The sequence below is a fragment of the Myotis yumanensis genome, unplaced genomic scaffold, assembly GCF_028538775.1.
Source record: "Myotis yumanensis isolate MYYU_CA2020_CCGP unplaced genomic scaffold, mMyoYum1.0.hap1 SCAF_9, whole genome shotgun sequence".
Lineage (NCBI taxonomy): Eukaryota > Metazoa > Chordata > Mammalia > Chiroptera > Vespertilionidae > Myotis > Myotis yumanensis.
The window spans coordinates 49,951,422-49,972,411 of NW_027223760.1; the positions used below are offsets into that span (position 1 = coordinate 49,951,422).

Below are 20,990 nucleotides of genomic sequence, written 5' to 3' on the forward strand. Positions count from 1 at the left end.
TGGTGGAATACAGCAGGAGCCATTACGGTAGCTAGAAAACTTGAGTGCAACTCCCCAGCATCAGGGGGTACACTGAGTAGTACAAATTGTTGACTCTCTGCCAAAAGGGTGGAAGATGTTTGCTTTCAACTTGGTAAGTGTGGGACAGAAAGGATATGAGTATCTTTAAAAAATACAGGGTAGATCATGACATGCCATAAAAAGGCGTTAATACACCATATAATCTTTCAAAAGGGAGCTGGCTTATTATCACAGTCCTCTAAATTAAACATTTAGTGGGAACAGGATGAAAGGACATGGCATCTAATGGCAACAATTCCAATCCAAGGCCTGATGAAAAATGTTGGACATTATTACATCTACAATTTGAATTCAAAACTATTTCAAATGATATTGATTATGGAAAATTACAAAGGAAAAAACCTGGATTCAAATCTGTATCTGACACCTGTTAGCTATGCAACCTTGGATGCTTTCACTTTCTAATTTATTTTCTCTGAGATTCAGTTTTCTATTTGATGAAATATTTATAATAGACACGTCTTTCCTGCCTGCTTCACAGGGTCAAAGTTAAAGAAATCTATTAACTGTAAAATCCCATAAAGATAATTTTCTTAAGCTAGATTAGTCACACTTTCCACCACCAATGTGCTTCATCATCTTGATGCCAAATACCAATTTTTAGGTACTCAATTCTTAAGAGGAAACCACCTGAACTGAAATTTATAATTTCTTTAAGGACAAAATACTGACTTTAAAGTAGAGGTAACCCATTAAAGTCCCTGTCCAATTCCTACGAGGTTTCAAAATTGTACCTCACCAATTTAAAAGTCACACGAAGTGGCCATTCGCTTGGGTACTTGTCTGAGACTCTCAAGGTAACCTATGATAATGGGGTCTAAAGATGACCTTATAACCAGTGACCAGAAAATTGAGAAAATATCCATCAAAATATTTCTTTACATGCTACATTTTGTAACTATATGTTACAAAAACATAAGGTATTTTTACACTTTCCAAAGTTCTTTATTACTTTTATTCCATCTGATCATCTAGTAGTTGTCAGGTAGGTAAGGCAGATTTATGCTTGTCTTAGGAGGAAAAAACTTATGTATGTTCAAAATCGTTTCGAGGCATAACTTAAATTATATTTCCGGTGCCCAACTTTTCTATTTGGTGTTAATACTACATCATGTTAAATAAATTTTACATTTTAAATTATTCAACAGCACCAGTGATTCTACTTCTAAATAGTAACACATTCAAGTCTGAAAATATTTCTAATAAAAACTGTATAACAGAAAGAATAATTTACTAACCAAATTAAATCTCCCACACAGAAAAGTCAATTAAGCAATTTAAAATGATTAATATCTTAAAACACAGGTTTTGAAGAATCATCTTAAAAATGTGAATGTTGTCTAAGCTTTAAAAATACAGATGAGATTAAGTTTAAAAGTAACTTAAAAGAAATACCTTATGAATAAGACTAATATTTCATTGACGTGGTTTAACTACTGAATTGGGGATATGGATTCTAGCCTCATTTCATTTTAACCTCTCTGAGCCTCAGTTAACATTAAAACAAAAAATCATAATAGGAAATTTTACTCTATATAATCAAGTCCTGGAAAATCATGAATACTATGAGAAAGTTAATTATTAGGCAAAAATCAAGACTTCTGAACCAAACCAAAATTAGATCAAAACATTTATTTTTTGTGTTACAAAAGCAAAAATAAAGCCAAGCAAGTAATGAAATAAACATTTTTTGAGTTTATTCATCCTGGATTCTGTGACCTAGAATTTAGTAAATAGTTCAACTTTAGGTTGCTTCAATACTTCTTCTGGATACTATGAGGTCTCCATCTTATAACCATGTTTCTCTAGTTCAGCTCTAAAATAAAACACAAAAATATAATATCACTAGACATTCTTTATGACAGATTAAAGAAACAGGTGGTTTTAGGAAATAATAAATTAAAAATGAGCTAAATTTAGGCACCAATTAAAAATACTACCAAATTCCTTTAGTCCCTAGAAATAAATCTATACAAGAAACTGGATGTGAATCAACACAATGCTAGTAAAATTTTACTTTCCCACTAGTATTTCATATTCCTTAATTTTCTGATAATCTATTTATGGAAGAAATATAAGAAATTTACTGCTATCTTCCAAATACCATAAAATGTCCGGTTAATAATAAATATTTAAACAAATTTTAAGAATCATTAACCGTATAGTTAAGAACACAAGACATTGATATCAATCTTAGGGATTTCATAATCATCACAATAGGTATTACTGTTATTTACACATAAGAGATGAACAGATTGCTTTCCATATTTACATATATCTATTGAGCTAAGCAGACAGAAATTATAAATCAAATTTAAGGGTAAGCATTATTCTGCATTAGCTATACGTAGGCAAAATAAATATAATAAATAAGTTATAAACTATTAAATGAGACTTTACTTTCCTAATTTTAAATATGAATAAAAAATCTCAAAAATTATATTGGAAAAAATACACAGTTTAAAAAGACACTTTTTATAATTTTAAATAATTTATTCAACCTGAAGTTTCTGAAAATGTCAACTGCAATAGTTGATTAGCCTTATATAAAACATTTGCACAATAAAGTTTAGTTCTGTAATGAATTTCAGCTATTTAAACTACCATTCCAAATATCACCAGCAACTTACCTGCCACAATTCTGATTTTATAATAGTTCACCACAAAATTATTTGAGGGCCAATCCATGATAAAACATAATACAAATGTAAAGTATGACTAATGTGCCCTACATCATTACATCCAATAAGACAAAGACTTTTGTCCTCAAGTATAATTTAGTTTAGCCACTATCATACTATCCAAAGTAAACACAATTTAAAAAGCACATGGTGGGAATGATGTATAATATTTATTATTCATTTCCTCACACTCGTTCAATTTCTTAAAAATTTTAGTTACTTATAATATAAATACTAACCTAAAGTCCATGAATAATATTAAGGCCAGAGATTATTCATATGAATCATCTTTCTTCTGCTCAGGTGTAGAGGGAAGTATGGACTAGTAGTAAAATGCTAGAGTAGGGGTATAAAGATCAGCACAAGTTTCTGACTCTACCCCCTCCTTCGCTAAATTTAATTAAAATGTTTCTTTTGCCCTCCCACCCAGGAAGTTTAAAATTATATTGCCTATCCTTCATATGTTTCCTATTTAACATTAAATTAATTTAAAAAGTTTCTTAAATAATAGTTTTCTGATGCCTTCAACAATTAATGTACATTATTTACTTTCTCTTATTTTAACAACAAAGGCAAAACAAAACAAAAAACCCATCTGACTTCTTGACAGGAGGTGGTAACCAATTATATTTATAAATTATTTACAAATACAAAAGAAGTAATGATATGTTTCCCTATTAGCTAAATTCTTAGAGAACATGAAAACTTCCTTTGCTAAAATTTAGGATATATAAGAAATCAAAAGGAAAAGAAATCAAGGCCATTAAGCACAAAACACAAAACAATATAAAAACACTAATATCAAGAGCCTGTTAAATGGAAAAATCCAGCAAAGAGAAGAAATGAGACACACATAGTGAATACATACTATTTGAAACAAACAAACAAACAAAACAAACCAGCATTCCTTTTACAATAGAAGAAGACTAAGACTAATAGGTTTGGGAACTCCTCTTACTATCCCAAAAAGCTACTGTTATATGACAGTGGCTATATCTGACACAGTAAATCAAGAACATAGTTTTTATGTAAAATGTGATGCGGGGTCAGGAAAATCTGATAATCCTACCTACTTCTGATATACAGAGAAACAAATATATCAGAAACAGCAAAAACAGGACTTTCAATTACTTGGAGTCACAGATATCCTTTTTTCTTTCTACTTCTACTTGCTAAAGGTAATTACACTAAAAGAGAAAGAGACATGGAAAGTTTGTGGTAGGTTGTTGCTGAAGACAGATCTGGAGTTAGAACTCAGGGAATATGACTGACTCTAAAGTACAAACTGCCTCTCCGAAATTAGATGGGATTAGGACCAAATAACATCAGAAGATAGAAGAACATGTTTTTGTTTTGTTTTTTAACCATGGTTTACAATACCACACTAAAGGCCTCAATGCATTTTACAAAGACTAGGAAGAGCATATTTGCTGGAGACTTGTTAATCGAGACAAGTTTTTAAAAGCAGAAATATAAATATTATCTGAGGCTATGCTGTCCAATATAGTATTCATACGTGGCAATTTAGTAAAATTAGTTCATTAAATGTAGTTCATTAGCTGCGCTAGCCACATTTCACGTGCTCACTAATCACACGAATGGGTTACAGAACACTTCCATCACTACAGTACGTTCTATTTGATAGAACTGGTGACATATGAACAACCTTGTAGGGAAAAATACTCATGACTCAAACAGGAAAATAAAGAGAAATACCTTATTCACTAATGGAGATACCAAGATTTATACACTATGGAAATCCACAAACCTAAAGGCAGAAACACAACAGAGAACATAAGACCACTGTGGAGGTGTATTATGAAAACAACAAGCCACAAAGAACATATGGATAATGCTCTATTTTCAAACCAGTAAAAAGGCAAGATGTAGTAGTGACAAGAAATCCCATTATAAATACATTTATTAAAAGTTCCCAATAAATCCGTAGCACTCAATAATGTCCTGATTTAATTTTTAAAAGAAAAGTGCTACTTTCTGGCTAATGAAAGAAAAAAGAGACTTTGGAGAAATTTGACTTAAAGATGCTCTCAAGGTCACTAATCATAGAGATGCAAATTAAAACCACAATGAAATATCATCTCATGCCTATCAAAATGGCTATCATCAATAAATCAACAATTACTGGCCAGGATATGGAGAAAATGGGAATCTCAGGCATGTGTTGGGAATGTAGTAGACTGGTGAAGCCACTATGGAAGACAGAATGGAGTTTCCTCAAAAAATTAAAAATGGAACCTTTTGACCCAGTGATCCCACTTCTGGGAATATATCCAAAGAAACCCGAAACACTAATTCAAAAGAATAAATGCACCTCTATACTCATTGAAGCATTATTTACAATAGCCAAGATCTGGAAACAGCTAAAGTATCCATCAGCAGATGAATGGATAAAACAACTACGGTACATTTACACATTGGAATACTACTTGGCTGTAAAAAAAAAAAAAAAAGAAAATCATTCCTTTTGTGACAGTCTGGATAAATCTAGAAATTATTATGCTAAGTGAAATCAGTCCGAGAAAGACAAATACCTTATAATCTCACTTATATGTAGAATCTAATCAACAAAATAATTTAACAAACAAAATCAGACTGACAACTGTCAGATGGGAGAGAGGTTGGGGAGCTGGGTGAAAAATTGTGAAGAGATTAAGCATGAATGACTATACAGACTCAGACAACAGTATGGTGATAGCCAAAAGGAAAGGTGGGTTCTAGCACTCTACGATTCTAATTTCTACTGAGTTATTCAATATTGGCAGAAAATTAACTTCAACAGAATTAAACCCACAAGGATAAAAAACAGTAAATATGCTTCTATTTAACCACTTTTGCCAAGAGCCTAGAAAGAACAAAAGTTCTGGGCACTTACCCAAAGTATTCATATTTAGAAACACAAGAAATGAAGGCAAAATGTCTTACTTTTCAAAATCCAAAAACATATTTCAAAGATTAATTATCTTTTAAGAGCTCAATTATCATATGTAGATGACATATTCTGTGCTTACAATTAATACTAAGTTATATAAAAATCTGGCTTAAAGTTTACCGTAACTGATTGGAGAAGTCATCTTCTACATTGTCATCATCCCAATTATCCTCCCAGACATGTGCATCTTCATCTTCATCTAAACCAGTCCAGTCTGAAAACAGAAACAGATGCTGTCTAAATAGTTCTCATATATTATTTCCATAAATACAAGAACTTCAAAAACTTTGCCCTGAAAACTCTAACAATTCAAAACATCTAATACCATATATACTACTATGAGAAATGGTAATCTTCCTCTTTAAATCTCAATTTATGCTGTCACATATGTTCTCTCAATTTTTGAATTTGCAGATAATCTAAAAGTTAATATACAAATTATATTTGCCATGAATATTTATTTTAATTTCAGGAGGATATTTACTTTCCTGATTTCTCCTTGGGCTAACTTTTATAAGGTCTATTTCACAATCTTTCAAACCATAGCACTAACAACACTAAGGTAAGTTGAGTAACAGGAAGATATCAGCCTGAAATTCAAAACTGCTAAACATTAAAAAGGTAACTCATGCACAGATAATAAAAAGTAGACCAAATATTTTCTTAAATTTGATTGTAAAATTGTTTTAGAGGAGAATGTCTTTATTCTTTAAGACATGTACACTGAAATATTTAAGAGTTAAGTGTTACTTTGTCGACAATTTACTTACAAATGGTTCTCAAAATATATATTTGATATATATCATATATGCTATACATGAGAGAAATAAAGTAAACATTATACCTCTTTTTTTAAATGAGGTATAATTAACATATAACGTTATATTAGTTTTAGGTATACAACACAATGATTTTATATTTATGATCACAAGACTAGTTAATATCATCACTATACAGTTACATTTTTTTTCTTGTGAAGACTTTTAAGATTTACTCTCTTAGCACCTTTCAAATATGCAGTACAGCATTACTGACTAGAGTCATCACTGTTGTATATGATAGCCTCATGACCTATTTATTTTATAACTGGAAGTCTATACCTTCTGACCCCTTTACCCAATTCGCCACCACCACGCCCCACTTCCCCTCTGTTTTAAACTTTTTTTCAGGGTTGAAAGTTTCCAAATTAAAATGTCAGAAAATAGTTTTTTAAAAATCGGTTTGGAAATTACCTCTGGAAGCCTTCCATATTCCCTTCTCCTCCTCCTTACCTTTAGAGATTAGATCCCTTCTTTTGTGTGTATCTCTATCACAGCACTTACATACTGTACAATCACGAGTGTCTGAGCTCAAGAGTAACAACTCTATTTTATCTCTGTATTCTTAAATTCAAACAGTACCTAGCATATGTACAACAAACAGTTGTGAAACACACAACAGAACTCTAAATCAGATCTTGTAAATTTTTGTTTGAACCCCTCCCCTTCAAAATCAGTAATTATGAATTACATTCTCTCTTAAATATGTCCTAGCCATTAGCTTCATCTTAGTAGATACCTATTAAAAACATGGCTAAGAATATTTAAACCTAAAAGAAAAATAATTAAATAACAAAACATGAGTTAGGCTTATCTTATAATGCACATTTAGATTTAAAATTATTCAGCAATGACACATACTATAAGTATTTTATTTGTTACATTATGTATCAAAAAAATTTTAAAATGTGATATGTCTTTGTTATGATTTAAGAATAGAAGTAAGTATCTCCATTTACCTGGTCCCCCAAAGCAGAATCATGGGAGGCATCTTACCTACTCTTTCTCCTTCAACTATCAAAGTCATTATCCTTTCCAACTCCCAACTATCTCCAGAGTTTAGTCTCCCCCTCCCTATTCTTACTGCCACTATGTTAATTGAGGAGTAATTTTTCCCTTCATGGACTATTACTGTGGCCCTCTTTCTGTTCCCTCCTCTCCAGTCTTACACAGTATATACCCATCCACCCACCACAGATGGCTAAAACAACCACCGCTATTCCTGTGGATACTATTCAACATCTTCAGATAGGAATGGCATTTTATTAAATTTGTAATTCTAATGGCTACAGCTAGGTGTTGGGCACATAGTAGAAATTTAATAAAATGCTATAATTCCACTTAGAAACTATACTTCTTAAGTTCCCTTCCCAAGTTGTCAATAAGAAGAAAACAGAGGCTAGTGATGGTTTCAGTAAAGCCAAGAGTACATAATTAAAGATAGAAGATATCAACAATATCATGTATTATAAATGTTATGTAAAATTCTCAATTATACTTAAGACTACTTCTGAGAAATGTGATCACTTCATTCAATGATCCCCTAAGAGAGACCATGTGGAAACTATCTTTTAAGGCCACAGTGCCTAAAAAAAGATGAAAAAATTTCCCTGAGGCAATTTGTTTCAGGTTGCTAAGAAGCAACAACATACAGTCAAATGTATGGCTAACTTTAATCATTGTATAGGGCAGTGGTCGGCAAACTCATTAGTCAACAGAGCCAAATATCAACAGTACAACGATTGAAATTTCTTTTGAGAGCCAAATTTTTTAAACTTAAACTATATAGGTAGGTACATTGTTATTAACTTAATTAGGGTACTCCTAAGGCTTAGGAAGAGCCACACTCAAGGGGCCAAAGAGTCGCCGTTTGCCAACCATGGGATAGGGCAGTGAATATATATTCATTAGTAAAAATTCTCAATAAAAAATGTGAATTTTCACTTGCATATATTTTTTATATCTCCTAGTAATATTATTGTTCTCAAAGATGGAATATTGCAATTACCTAAATTGAATTCCTATTCTCTGAGGTCCTTAACAATAGTAATACTCAATAATAGTAAGTACTAATTACATCTCAAAATTAAGTTGGCTGAGCTAAATATATTCTTATATTTTCTCCTTTCTTGTAGAAGTACCTTAAAACTTGAACTGAAAAATTTTATTGTGTGTGAAATTAACTATATTTTTAATGAAGAATAGATTAAGAAGTTAAAGAAAAGGAAATCATATTCAGGATTTTCCTCAGTCTAAGGAAGAGTGATAAGACAGCTACTATAAACCAATTTAATAGATATAGCCATTCCCAAAGCTAAAGATAAACTGAAAGAATAACATTTCTGCACTTTTATAGACTAGAAAAGTTTCTTAGTTAAGCCTAAATTAATCATTAGGTATAGGGACTAAAGAGTACTGTTACTCTCATAGTGCCATTGCAATAAGTAATAAACTGTTTACTATGTACATTATAATTATATATTATAATATTATATATAAACTTTCCTTTTTTTGTTCTAAAAAACAGACATCTCAATATGAAAGAAGTGAACTATTATAGGGTAAAAATAAATGGGGCAGAAATTGCAATATTAAGTATACAAGAGAGGAACATTAAGAAAAGGTAATATGAGGTGTATCCTAAGATAAACCAAAGAAGCCTCATTTCAAACAACAGATATAATTCTCTGTAATACTATATCATTAAAAATCAACTAAATAATTTTAAATTTTAAAACTGAATAAAACACTTCAAATAATCTCAAACGTATCTTTTATAGAAACTTACATTCCTATATGTTGAACTTGTAATGAAACAACTAAATCCATTATCCCTTTTACAGCAAGTGAACAATAACTAATATTATTATTCCACATTCCCTCCAGTTACTATAATCTAGAGCTCTGGAGCTACCTAATAGTATTAATGGACAATTTAGGATTTTTTGTTTCTTATTTTGTTTTATTTTAATGACATTAAGGACTTCCATGTAAAAATGTCACATAAAACAGTTTCAATAAACTGCAATGTAGCAAGGTTTTTGGCTTTAGACTTCAAGTTTTATAAAATGGTTAAGACTGAGGACTGGTTAATATTACAGAATTTTGGAGACAGAAAAAAGCCTTAGAGATCAGTGTACATTATACCCCTCTTTGTTTGAAAACCACCACCATTACTACTACCAAAAAATAGAGAAAGTGAAGACTGCCTTACAAGAAAATATTTAGTAACTTTTTCTACCATTATTTCATGATATCAAATCCTAGACTCTAAACGTATTTGGGATAAGTCTAGAAATAGAAATTGTCAAATTAAATATTGTTTTACTGATAGTTTAAGGAGTCTTCATAAACCTATCTAATGAAGTTTAATGTTCCACAAAATAATCTGAATTCATTAATACTGGATAATATGTTCTTGAGTAAAGGGGGTGATATAACTCAAGTCACAAATGAATTGTGTCAAGGTTGTAAGACACTAAACCTCACATCAGCCTGAACAACTTCTAACTAACCAGCTTCCTAAATTGCTCACTACATGGTTTCCATCTACACTGGTCTCTAAAAAGGAAATGGTAATGTGTCAAAAGATTCAAGTTAGAAATATAAAATAATAAGAATATTTTTTTCACATATCTCTGCTAACCTTGTAAACCTACCCTTTCCAGAACAATAAAGACACAGCCCCCCTACCCCCAGGAACTTTTAATCTAATTATGACTTGATTAAAAATATTAATTTCAATACTGTTATTAGTTGATACATTCACGTGTCTTCAAGCTAGCTTTAATTCTTTTAACTTTGAGAGACTAAAAAAAATACTTAATTTGTACCCAACTGCTTCAGAGTGGCAGAAACATAAGTATTTCGTAACTTTTTTGTAGGAGCCCCAATCCTTAATTCTAAAAAGGCTAGAAAAAGTAAAAATTCTTAACATAATACAGAGATACTAGTTTGAACAGTCTTTTTTTTTTTTTTTAATTTCAAGAGTAGTATAATTTTTAGTTTATTGAGTTGAATTCTGATGATCATTTAATGCATAAGGATAAAGCATCTCTTCCCTCCTTTAACAACCACCTAATGCTACTTTAATGGCAAGAAAGGAAAAAAAAGAAGACAGAAATAAAGTTCCCCCCCCCCCAAAAAAAGAAAATGCCTTATGAAAGAGGGGAAAACAGTATTATGAGCAAGATTTTAGGTAGAGCACACACACACACACAAAGACTTGACAATAGTTGCATATTTCTTTGGTATAATTATGCAGTATTTCATAATTATGATACTCGAGTATACAAAAATGGAAAAGCTAGTTAAATTCATGAATCATCACATAAATCTGAATATACTTTTTAACCTTAATGTCTTATCCTAGGAGTAAGATGCACGGAAGCCCCATGCCTTGCTATCCTTCCATCCATCACAGATGAAGAATTCAGAACAATAATTAACTGTTTGAACTACAACTTAAGTATTTTAAATTATTTAACAAAAGTACCATTAAGAAACTTAGTGTTCACAGTGACAAACCAGAATCTATAATCTATTTTAGGTAAAAACTTTTAATATTTTTTTTATTAACTAGGAATATATTAAACTATATTAAGTAAGAAGTTTAAGTGACAAGGTATAAGAGCCTTAAATATTAATTTCAAAACTTACAAATTCTCCATATGCATATATGTTACAGTATATGTAAGTTATAATATATGTAAACTCCACTAAGTGAACATGTAACATAAATAAGCTGTGACTATTGTAATCTCTAGGATTTGGCTGACATCTCTTGCAATATATCTCTGGCTGAATTGTGTTTTAATTTTTAATTATAACATAACACTGAGAATCATGCAATTTGATTTAATCACTTCATTTTAAAGCCTTAAGCCCAGAAATACCTTTTTAAAAGGTTAAAACAATAAAATCAAACGAGGATACCAGATTCATAGCTAATACCTTCCTTCAACATGTGGATGAGTTATAAAGCATACATGTTATCTTCAACACTAAATGCATTGCCAGGATTGTGATTAATCGTTTAAATAACGACATCTGTGTTGACTTCAGTGTGCAGGCCTCCAGATGTGTACTGGTAAAAAAATTATCATATTTTAAGAAGTCAGAGTTAGAAATAACCAGTAACAGATGCCTAATACATAAGTTTCTAGCAATTCTAAATTATTTAGGACTTTGCCCCCAAATATGGCTTTGTTCACATTTGTCAGTGAGAATTACATCTGTGACTAGCTTTAAATTTCAAAAATCTGAGCTATCAAAGATCCCATATACTTTATCTAAGTATCACCTTGACATTAAAGAGGGAAAAGATTTTTCTCTCTTTGTCCTTAAGATTACTTATTCTCCCCACCCTCCAACATACATTCCAAAATACCTTGAATATGAAGGTTACCATTTTGGAGAAAAGTAAAGAGGAAATTCAATTTATACCAAATAGGGATGCAATATTCCAGTTTTCAGGAGCATCAAATTATCATTCATTCCATAAGAGCAAAGCTACTCTGAATATAAACAAACTAATCTCCAACAAAGTTTCTTCAAATAAAAAAAAGTGCATGTATAAAGAAAAATATGAGACAGATGAAGTTCGAAAAAGTTGTAAATTGTACACTCACAATCACAGATGAGTGTAAAAGAGAACAGCAATACTTGCAAATAGCATCATTATGCTCATGAATATGATGAGCCACGCTAAATCTAGTCAGAGATAAACTTACATGTGTTTCTGTTTAAGCTGTATAAAATAAGTTAAAACTTTTTTTTAAATGTCACTTTTGTAGGTTATCGTGATACAAAAATATCTATACCCTATTATTCTATACATATAGAATAATGTCTATATTCAGTGGCTCAGAAATCAATAGCATCACTGCACTACTATATTTTCTCTAACAAGGACCAAAAATGTCAATAAGCAACTTCAGATCAGCAACCTAAAGCAAGTAATAAATGATGTTGGCACCAGACTACCAGTGACCTTTTTTAGTTATTTGTTGCCAGGAGTCTGAAAAGAAGCTCAAAATAACTTACATAACCATTTACAATTGTTCTTATATTTTAACAAAAGGAAATTCAAACAATTCTTTTCATAAATAATTTTTTAAAATATATATATGGCAGAATGATTCCACTACAAAGTCATGTTGACTTTGGTTACCTTTGTTAATCGATGATTTTGAATTTAATCTTAAAAAATTCTCCAAAGCCATTACTCTCATCTTTCCCAAGTCCTCATGTCCTATACTCATCATTTTCCTCATTCTGATCCTCCATACTACTGAATCAAGGGTATCCAATGTGAACTCCACCATCTGTCATACATTAGACATGCCAAGTGCAAAATCACAAACTTGATTTCGTCTTACTACCAACACTCCATTATCAAACTAGTTGCCAAAGCTCCCTTGTTATTCTTCCATCACTCTCCTCACTTCTTTCCTAATAATAATCTATTTCAGGCCCTTACTCTTCACCTAAGCTATTGCTAATTAGTGTCCTTGACTCTATCTCTTTCTTTCTATCTCTTCAAATTAATTTTTCTGGGTTGACTTTCCCCAAACTGCCTATCTGAAGGAAAACACACACATATCAAACAAAAAAAGTCCACATCCCACCTACCTAAGGATAAAGTCAAAACTGGTCATTTGGCTAAAGCCTTCCATGTTAGGCCCCAAACTACCTGCTTTGCAACCACTATTTCATAGCCAAAATTTACACACTGATTTCCACCTCCAAGCATCTACTTCTTTGCCCTTCTTTTGGAAACCCCTTTCCAACATTTCTATATTTTGAAAACTCTGTTCAAATGTTGCTATCTCAGGTTGCACACAACTAGAAATCATTCCCCCTTTTCAACTGCTGTTGCACTTTATCAATTGATTAATCACCCTCCCCACTCCCCCAGCAGCAGCAATTGAAAGGAAACCAAAGGACCTCCTAATCAGAAGCCCAACAGATAAAGACAGTCAAATGCAAAGCTACTCTGGTTTAATTGAAGGTGGGGAGGAAAGGATTTGGAGACCCACGTTCCAGATAAGCACCTGCAAAATACTGAAAGGCTCAAGCTTGGTATGAAAACTTTGATCCATCATCTCCACTGATATTTATATCATTAAATCCAAAGACAAATATCTACCTAAGGAATCAAATTTGGCTAAGTGCAGCCTCTAGTTAACTGTAACCTTGGTCTTTTCCTGAGTCCCAAATATAAAACCATAAGGCAGCTGTGTATCTAAAACAGTATTGAAAAATGTCAGTCAGTAGCATTCTCTCTCTGCACTAGTCAGTGCCAGATTTACAGGAAGCACTCAACAAATATATATATTCAATGAATAAGTAATTCATTATATGCTAATCACTGCCAGGGAACTTGAAGGGTGATAGAGATAAAAGGAACATGTTCTAGAACAAAGACAACACCATTCCTACCAAGCATTACACATACAACAGAACACAAAACTGGGGAGGTAATGTTATTTGGTGAATTTTTAGTACCTCAGAAGAAAAATATAACTTTTAAAACTTTCATTTTCCCCTAAATCAGGGGTCCTCAAACTACGGCCCGCGGGCCACATGCAAATACAAATATTGTATTTGTTCCCGTTTTGTTTTGTTTTACTTCAAAATAAGATATGTGCAGTGTGCATAGGAATTTGTTCATAGTTTTTTTTAAAACTATAGTCCGGCCCTCCAACGGTCTGAGGGACAGTGAACTGGCCCCCTGTTTAAAAAGTTTGAGGACCCCTGCCCTAAATGTTTCCACAATCTGTATCTTTCAATGAGTCATGTAAATCAGGATTGCTTACTAGTACTGCTTGTTCATTCCATAGAATCAGTGAAAGAGCTAATCAAATAATTTTTCTAAGCAGTTTTTACTGCATAATATCCTGGTCACCACCTCACCATCCCCTCCCAAGCACCAATATCTTGATTTGGGAGGTTTTCACTCCCCTGTTTTTTATACCTATTGTCCATCTGTTTACATCCTTAAACAAATGTATGCTATGTTCTATGTATTAAAATATTTTATATAAATAACCACACTAACTTAAAAAGTACTTTTGGAAAAAAATTAACAATATTTTTTAATTTTAAAATTTTAATACTAGAAAATAAATTATCAAATAACCCATAAACTCAACAAGCTTAATTGCGTATATACCTAAAATTACAAATAAAATATTTGTCAAAAATAGTTCAAATTCTAAGTAAATTAAATATCAAACATCATCCAAAATCCAAAGCCCTAAACAGATTGGGGGGAGAAGAGAAAGGGCTCTAATATTCACTGAATACCAACTTTATGCCAAACTCTATGATATGCACTTACACGTATTATTGTTATGGACTGAATGTCTGTGTTCCCCAAACCCCAAGATTCTTATATTGAAGCCCTAACCCCTAATTTGATGGTATTTGAAGATGAGGCCTTTTGGAGGTAATAAGGATCCTATGAAGTCATGAGTGTGGAGTCCTCATGATGAAAACTATTAGTGGCATTATAGAAAAAAACAACACCACAAAAACACCAGAGAGCTTGCTCTGTCTTCACCTTGTAAGGGCATAGTGAGAAGGCCATAGTCTGAAAGCCAGAATGAAAGCACTGAGCAGGAAATGGATAGGCTAATATCTTGATCTTGGACTTTGCAGGCTCTAGAAAAGTGATAAAATACATTTCTGTTGTTTAAGCCACTCAGAATATGGAATTTTGTTATGGCAGCTCAAGCAGACTAATACAACCATGCAATCCTTATATGACTCTAATTATTACCCAAAAATCCTATATAATAAAAGGGTAATATGCAAATTGATCCTAACAGCAGAGCGACTGGGAATCACTGGTCACTATGACACACACTGACCACCAGGGGCAGACGCTCAATGCAGGAGCTGCCCCCTGGTGGTCAGTGTGCTCCCACAGGGAGAGCTCTGCTCAGCCACAAGCCAGGCTGCCAGCTGCCAGCACAGCGGTGGTGGTGGGAGCCTCTCCCGCCTCCTCAGCAGTGCTAAGGATGTCTGACTGCAGCTAGGCCTGCTCCCCGCTGGCAAGTGGACATCCCCTGAGGGCTCCCGGGCTGCCAGAGGGATGTCTGACTGCCAGCTTAGGCCCAATCCCCCCGGGGAGCGGGCCTAAGCCAGCAGGTGGTCATTCCCCGAGGGGTCCCAGACTGCAAGAAGGCACAGGCCAGGCTGAGGGACCCTCCCGAGTGCACAAATTTTTGTGCACCGAGCCTCTAGTCTATATATATAAAAGTCTAAGCAACCAGCTGACTGGTCAGTAGCTATGACGCACACTGACCACCAGGGGGCGGATGCTTAATGCAGCAGCTGCCGAGCTGGGGTCACTTGGCAGCAGCGGTTCTTGGGTGACGCAGTCGGAACCAGAGAGGAGGGAGCCCGATTCTGGAGTGTGTCACCTGAGAACCACCCTCTCGCAATCTGGGACCCCTCGGGGGATGTCAGAGAGCCAGTTTCGGCCCCATCTCTGCAGGCCAGGCTGAGGGACCTCACCAGCGCACAAACTGCTAGTTATATATAAAGAAACTTAGAATTAGGAAGGTACAGTTCAATGAAAAACATAATGGTCAATCTCACACAAGAAATCAATCCAAATCAAAATGATGCAGTACTTTTCATCCATTAGGTTTGCAATGCCTAAAATGTTTAACATGGAGTACTAGAAGCCCGATGCATGAAATTAGTGCAAGGGGCTTGGCCCATGCAGCCACGGCTTCGTCCAGAAGGTTGTTCGGCTGTCTGGTCTAATTAGCATATTATGCTTTTATTATTATAGATAGGCAACCTAATGAGGAAAAAGGTGAACTGTAGATGGGACTGTTAATTACTGTAATACTTCTCAAAGGCAATTTGAAAATATACATCAAATTTCAAAATGTGCCTGGTCCTGATGAGGTGTCAGAGCCCAAGCAGAGCTTGGAGGAGTAGCATTCCTGTGGAGGAGTAGCACTGCATGGTTGTTATGTCAGAGCCTGAACAGGGTGAAGAAGTCATCCAATACTGGAGTGAGGAGGGGAGAGGGTGGCTTGACATAGAATGCTGATACCCAAGTGGCATGAGGAGGGAACCTCTATGTTCAGGGGACAACAAAGATTGGTTAGGGAGGAGGATGACCAAATAGACAATATATTTATGATAATGAAAGCCAGGTATCTCACTGTTGGGAAAGGCATTATGAATATGGAAAGGGGAAAAAAAAAACACCCTGTGAGAATAAACCCTGTGACAAACAGATATTGGAGATCTCTGTGTGAAATCATAATTTTATACAAACACATACAATATAGATGTAAAAGTGTATATATGTATACACACATTTGTATACTTCCTAGTTCCTTCTACTGAGATGGTCCCAAAAGCAATTAGCATAACTGGAGTTAAGATATTGCCTTCTAAATATCATTCTCCAATATAAGGAATGTGCCTTGGAGAAACAGCTGATTCCAGGACTGGAGCAGGGAAAGTACAAGATTAGCTTGGAATACCTTGTTATGCTAGAAGGTATTGTAAGTATTACACAAAGATTGATGGTGACATGTGAAAAAGGTCAAAGATAGCTTGAAGGTCTTCCCAATGTTCAAATATGGGACAATTTGAGGATGAAAGTAAATAATAGTAATAAATTGTAACCCACTGACTGAGAATCCATGAATCTGTACTGATATAAATAAGCAAATGAACAAACTGAAAGTTTGATGATGAATGGAATACTGTATTTACATGGTTTCAAAATCCCTCTTCACAAAATGCCAGTTAATTATGAAGGGAAATTAGTAATCTAACAATGGAAAACTCTCTCAGACACTACCTTAATATAGTGATAAAAATGAACATCATCAGTAATGGAACAAATGAAAATCATGTTCTCCCTGACAAGATGCAATAAGAACACAGCATCATGACTTTGACATTCCTGACAATGTGCAGAACCTGAATCTAATCATGTGGACACATGAAACAAGTCAAAGTTAAGGTACATGCTATAAAATAACTGGCCTATAATCTTCAAAAGTGTCAAAATCACGAAAGTTGAAGACAAACTGAGAACTACTCTAGACTGAAGAAGACTAAAGAGACATGACAACTGAATGTAGTGATCCATGATTCTAAATCAAGACATTTTTGAGACAATTAGAGAAACCTAAAGATGATTTGTGGATGATAGTAATGTATTAGTGTATTAATTTCCAAGTTTGATGGTTGTACTGTGATAATGTCTTTTTAGGAAATTCAAATTAGAATACACAAGGGTGATGGGCATCAGGTTGGCAACTTACTCTCAAATGCTTTAGGGCAGTGGTCGGCAAACTCATTAGTCAACAGAGCCAAATATCAACAGTACGATTGAAATTTCTTTTGAGAGCCAAATTTTTTAAACTTAAACTATATAGGTAGGTACATTGTTATTAACTTAATTAGGGTACTCCTAAGGCTTAGGAAGAGCCACACTCAAGGGGCCAAAGAGCTGTATGTGGCTCGCGAGCCGCAGTTTGCCAACCATGGGTTTAGGGGAAAGAAGAATGCACTTTCAATTACTCTCTAAGTTTGCAATTATTTAAAAGTAAAAAATTATATTAAAAAATATAAATGCACCTGTCAATTTGATCTAGCAAATTCTTCTCTAAGAGTTTATCTGATAAACACAAAAGCTAAATAGATTACTTAATATGCATACAAGGGACTAGTAGTGCACAACTATTAAAAAGCATAAGGTAAAGTTTTACATTAATGTGTAAACATGTGCCTAAGAAATAAAATATAAAAATCAAGTAGAAGAAATGTTATATATAATATAGTCCTCTGTGTGTATTTAAAAAATATAAACACACACAAAATAATATACATATGTATATATAAATTCTGGACGGATACTTAGTTTAGTTACATATTGGAGTTTTTCTTAGTAAATATTTGGTTTCACCTCCTAAGCTAATTTTGTATTCAGCAAAATCTTACTAACTCAAATTAACATGTAAGAAAAACTGAATTATAAACCAAAGAAGAAACATACAGAAACCTGAACAAAACAAAGTAATTTCAAATGTTTTTTGTCATTCTAAATGGAAAGTTTCCTGAATGAAGTAGGTTCTACACATTCAAACCTGAAGACCACAAATATTCTGTAAGGTGACCAATAAATGGTGAATTACTTAATACTAATAAACCAGTCTATTGTGAAGGCCTTTTTCTTCACAAAAAAAAATATTCTTTGCTTTTCCTTTTATCTTTAATGAGATTTTTTACTATGTAACTACAAACATTTTGAACAAATTGCTGCTCACAACATAAACATAGAACAGGAACAAACTACTAGTACATATTCTGCAAAAGCTGGTAAGATGAAAGTTGCTGAGAAAAATCATGTATATCATCAGGTACACAATTATCTCTAGATCCTTTTTAAGGAGTCAATTTTCAGCTACTTATTTTAAATACAGATTCATTCATTCAACAAGCATTTATTGACCATCTAAAAAGTTCCAGGCACTTTGAAAAATGTTAAGATTAAAGCTTGGTTTGACTAACCACTTAATGGCAAGCTTTTTAAATCTCTGAGCTTCAGGACTGTGGTGATAATTAGACTAATTTAAATAAAGTACCTAATACTGCACCTTGTATATGATAAACAATGAATAAATGCTATTTCAAAATATGAAATTTAAGTTAGAAATGGGATCCTGCCCTCAATAAGCCAGTTTTCTACTGCATAGTTCAAAACTGGAGGATTATGAACCAACTTGAAAGTGAGGTAAAGAAAACATGTCTGACGATAAAGCTACTATCAAAACAGAAGACCAACAATCCCCACAACGTATAATGAATCCCAGAATTGAAAAGAAATGTGCTCGGGCTAGTTTATGAATTTGTGTATTCTGCACACTAACGTCTTTCTTCTTCCATTAATTTAAAAAACAACAACTGAGTGCACTATATATACAAAGAACAAGTGTTCCAGCTGTGTGGTTTTATGATTTAATAGAATCACGATGGGTATAACTTAGGACAATTTTAGTGACGCAAATAATGGCTTAATGTAACAAGTTTGTACACCATTATCCACAATTCTTTCTACCACCTTCAGAAAGACTACCCAATAGTAACCTCCTTTTCTTATGAGACAAATACCTATCCTTACTATAACACTTAGCCAAAAAAGTAAATAATTTTGAAAAAAAAAATCTAAGTGGCCACAACGATCTAACAGACAGACAGAACCAAATCTACCAAATAAACAGCTAAAGGGTTTAAGAACGCTGGTGTCAAAGGGGCCAGCTGTCCACCAATTCTTGCCAGTTATGCGACCCCGGGAAGTTTCTCAACAGTTCCAAGCTTCAGTGTCTCTCTGAAAAACTGTAAATATCAGTACCTTCTGGCTAGATTTGTCAAAATGGATTAGTTCCTCTAGGTAACCATGAAACTAATAAAAATACAGAATTTTAGGGTCCTAAAAAAATCCTTAAACTTAGATTAGTTCAAAGTAATCAAAGATGAGTGAGGAACACGAGTAACACAATAACGTGTATTAAGCACTAACACCTGCCCCCCCCCCCCCCCCCCCGCCGCCCCCCATCCTACCTAACATTCATTCAGACTTCATCTGTAACGTCCCAAAAGTCAGCAGCACTGGCCTAACCAGAAACAACAACTCTGGGAGTGGGAGGTGTAAAGGCAAAGGAGGGCTGCTCAACCAAAGAAAATAAAGGGGAAAAAGGTGGGGTCACGAACGCGGTAGCCGGCTGAAGAGGAGAAGGACCAACCATCCCGGACACCGGCGCGGGGGCCCAGGGTCACCATGGCTCCTCCCAATGAGGAAGCAGAAGGCATTCAGCCTCCCCGGCGAGCTCACCGGGACGCGCCGAGCCCGGAGCCGGGTGCACGGGGAGTCGCACTCGCGGGGCCTCCAGCGCCGGCCGCAGGGTCCAAACTTCCCGCGGGCGCCTCTGGGCCCGGCCCTCGCTGCCGCGCTTCCTCCAACCCGAAGCCTGAGTCACCGTCCGCGAGGCCCAGAGGCCGAGGCCCCGCCGCTCACCTTCCGCAGGGAACTCCTCGAACTCGTCGTCCTCCTCCAGGAGACCCAAGTCTACCGGCTGCTTCTTCTCGGACATCGCGACCCTCAGCGCCCCAACCCCCTCAGGCCAGCAGGAAAGTTGGATCCACTCGCCTCACCACGGCTGCCGCCGCCGCCGCCGCCGCCGCCGCCGAGCGCGCTCTACCATAGAGACGCGGGGGAAGAGAGAGAGGGGCGGCGCGAGGAATGCTGGGATACTGGAGGTCGGCCCCGCGCCTCCTGCGGGTTTAGCCACCCTTCAGTTAGAAAGGTTGCTTAGGTTGGACCTGTTGTACCTCTGCGGGCTTATCGCGAGTCTCTGAATTGACAAACTGGATGTCAGGGTAGGTTTCCGCGATTAGGAAAGACTCATATTGTGT

The 20,990-nt window shown here is 34.7% G+C and overlaps 1 protein-coding gene across 2 annotated transcripts; it reads right to left on the minus strand.

The window, feature by feature from the left end:
- Window positions 1–1,698: 1,698 nt before the first annotated feature.
- On the minus strand, window positions 1,699–20,788 carry SEM1 (SEM1 26S proteasome subunit). Of its 2 annotated transcripts, XM_070425123.1 has the most exons (4): window positions 20,593–20,788; window positions 5,833–5,926; window positions 4,479–4,530; window positions 1,699–1,897 (listed from the first exon to the last, which is right to left on the minus strand). In XM_070425123.1, the coding sequence occupies exons 1-3, from the start codon at window positions 20,666–20,668 to the stop codon at window positions 4,506–4,508; spliced, it is 195 nt and encodes a 64-aa protein (XP_070281224.1). In that variant the 5' UTR covers window positions 20,669–20,788; the 3' UTR covers window positions 1,699–1,897; window positions 4,479–4,505. The 2 variants fall into 2 exon arrangements, with proteins under 2 accessions (XP_070281224.1, XP_070281222.1); XM_070425121.1 differs by lacking the exon at window positions 4,479–4,530 and having other exon boundaries at window positions 20,593–20,782.
- Window positions 20,789–20,990: the final 202 nt, after the last annotated feature.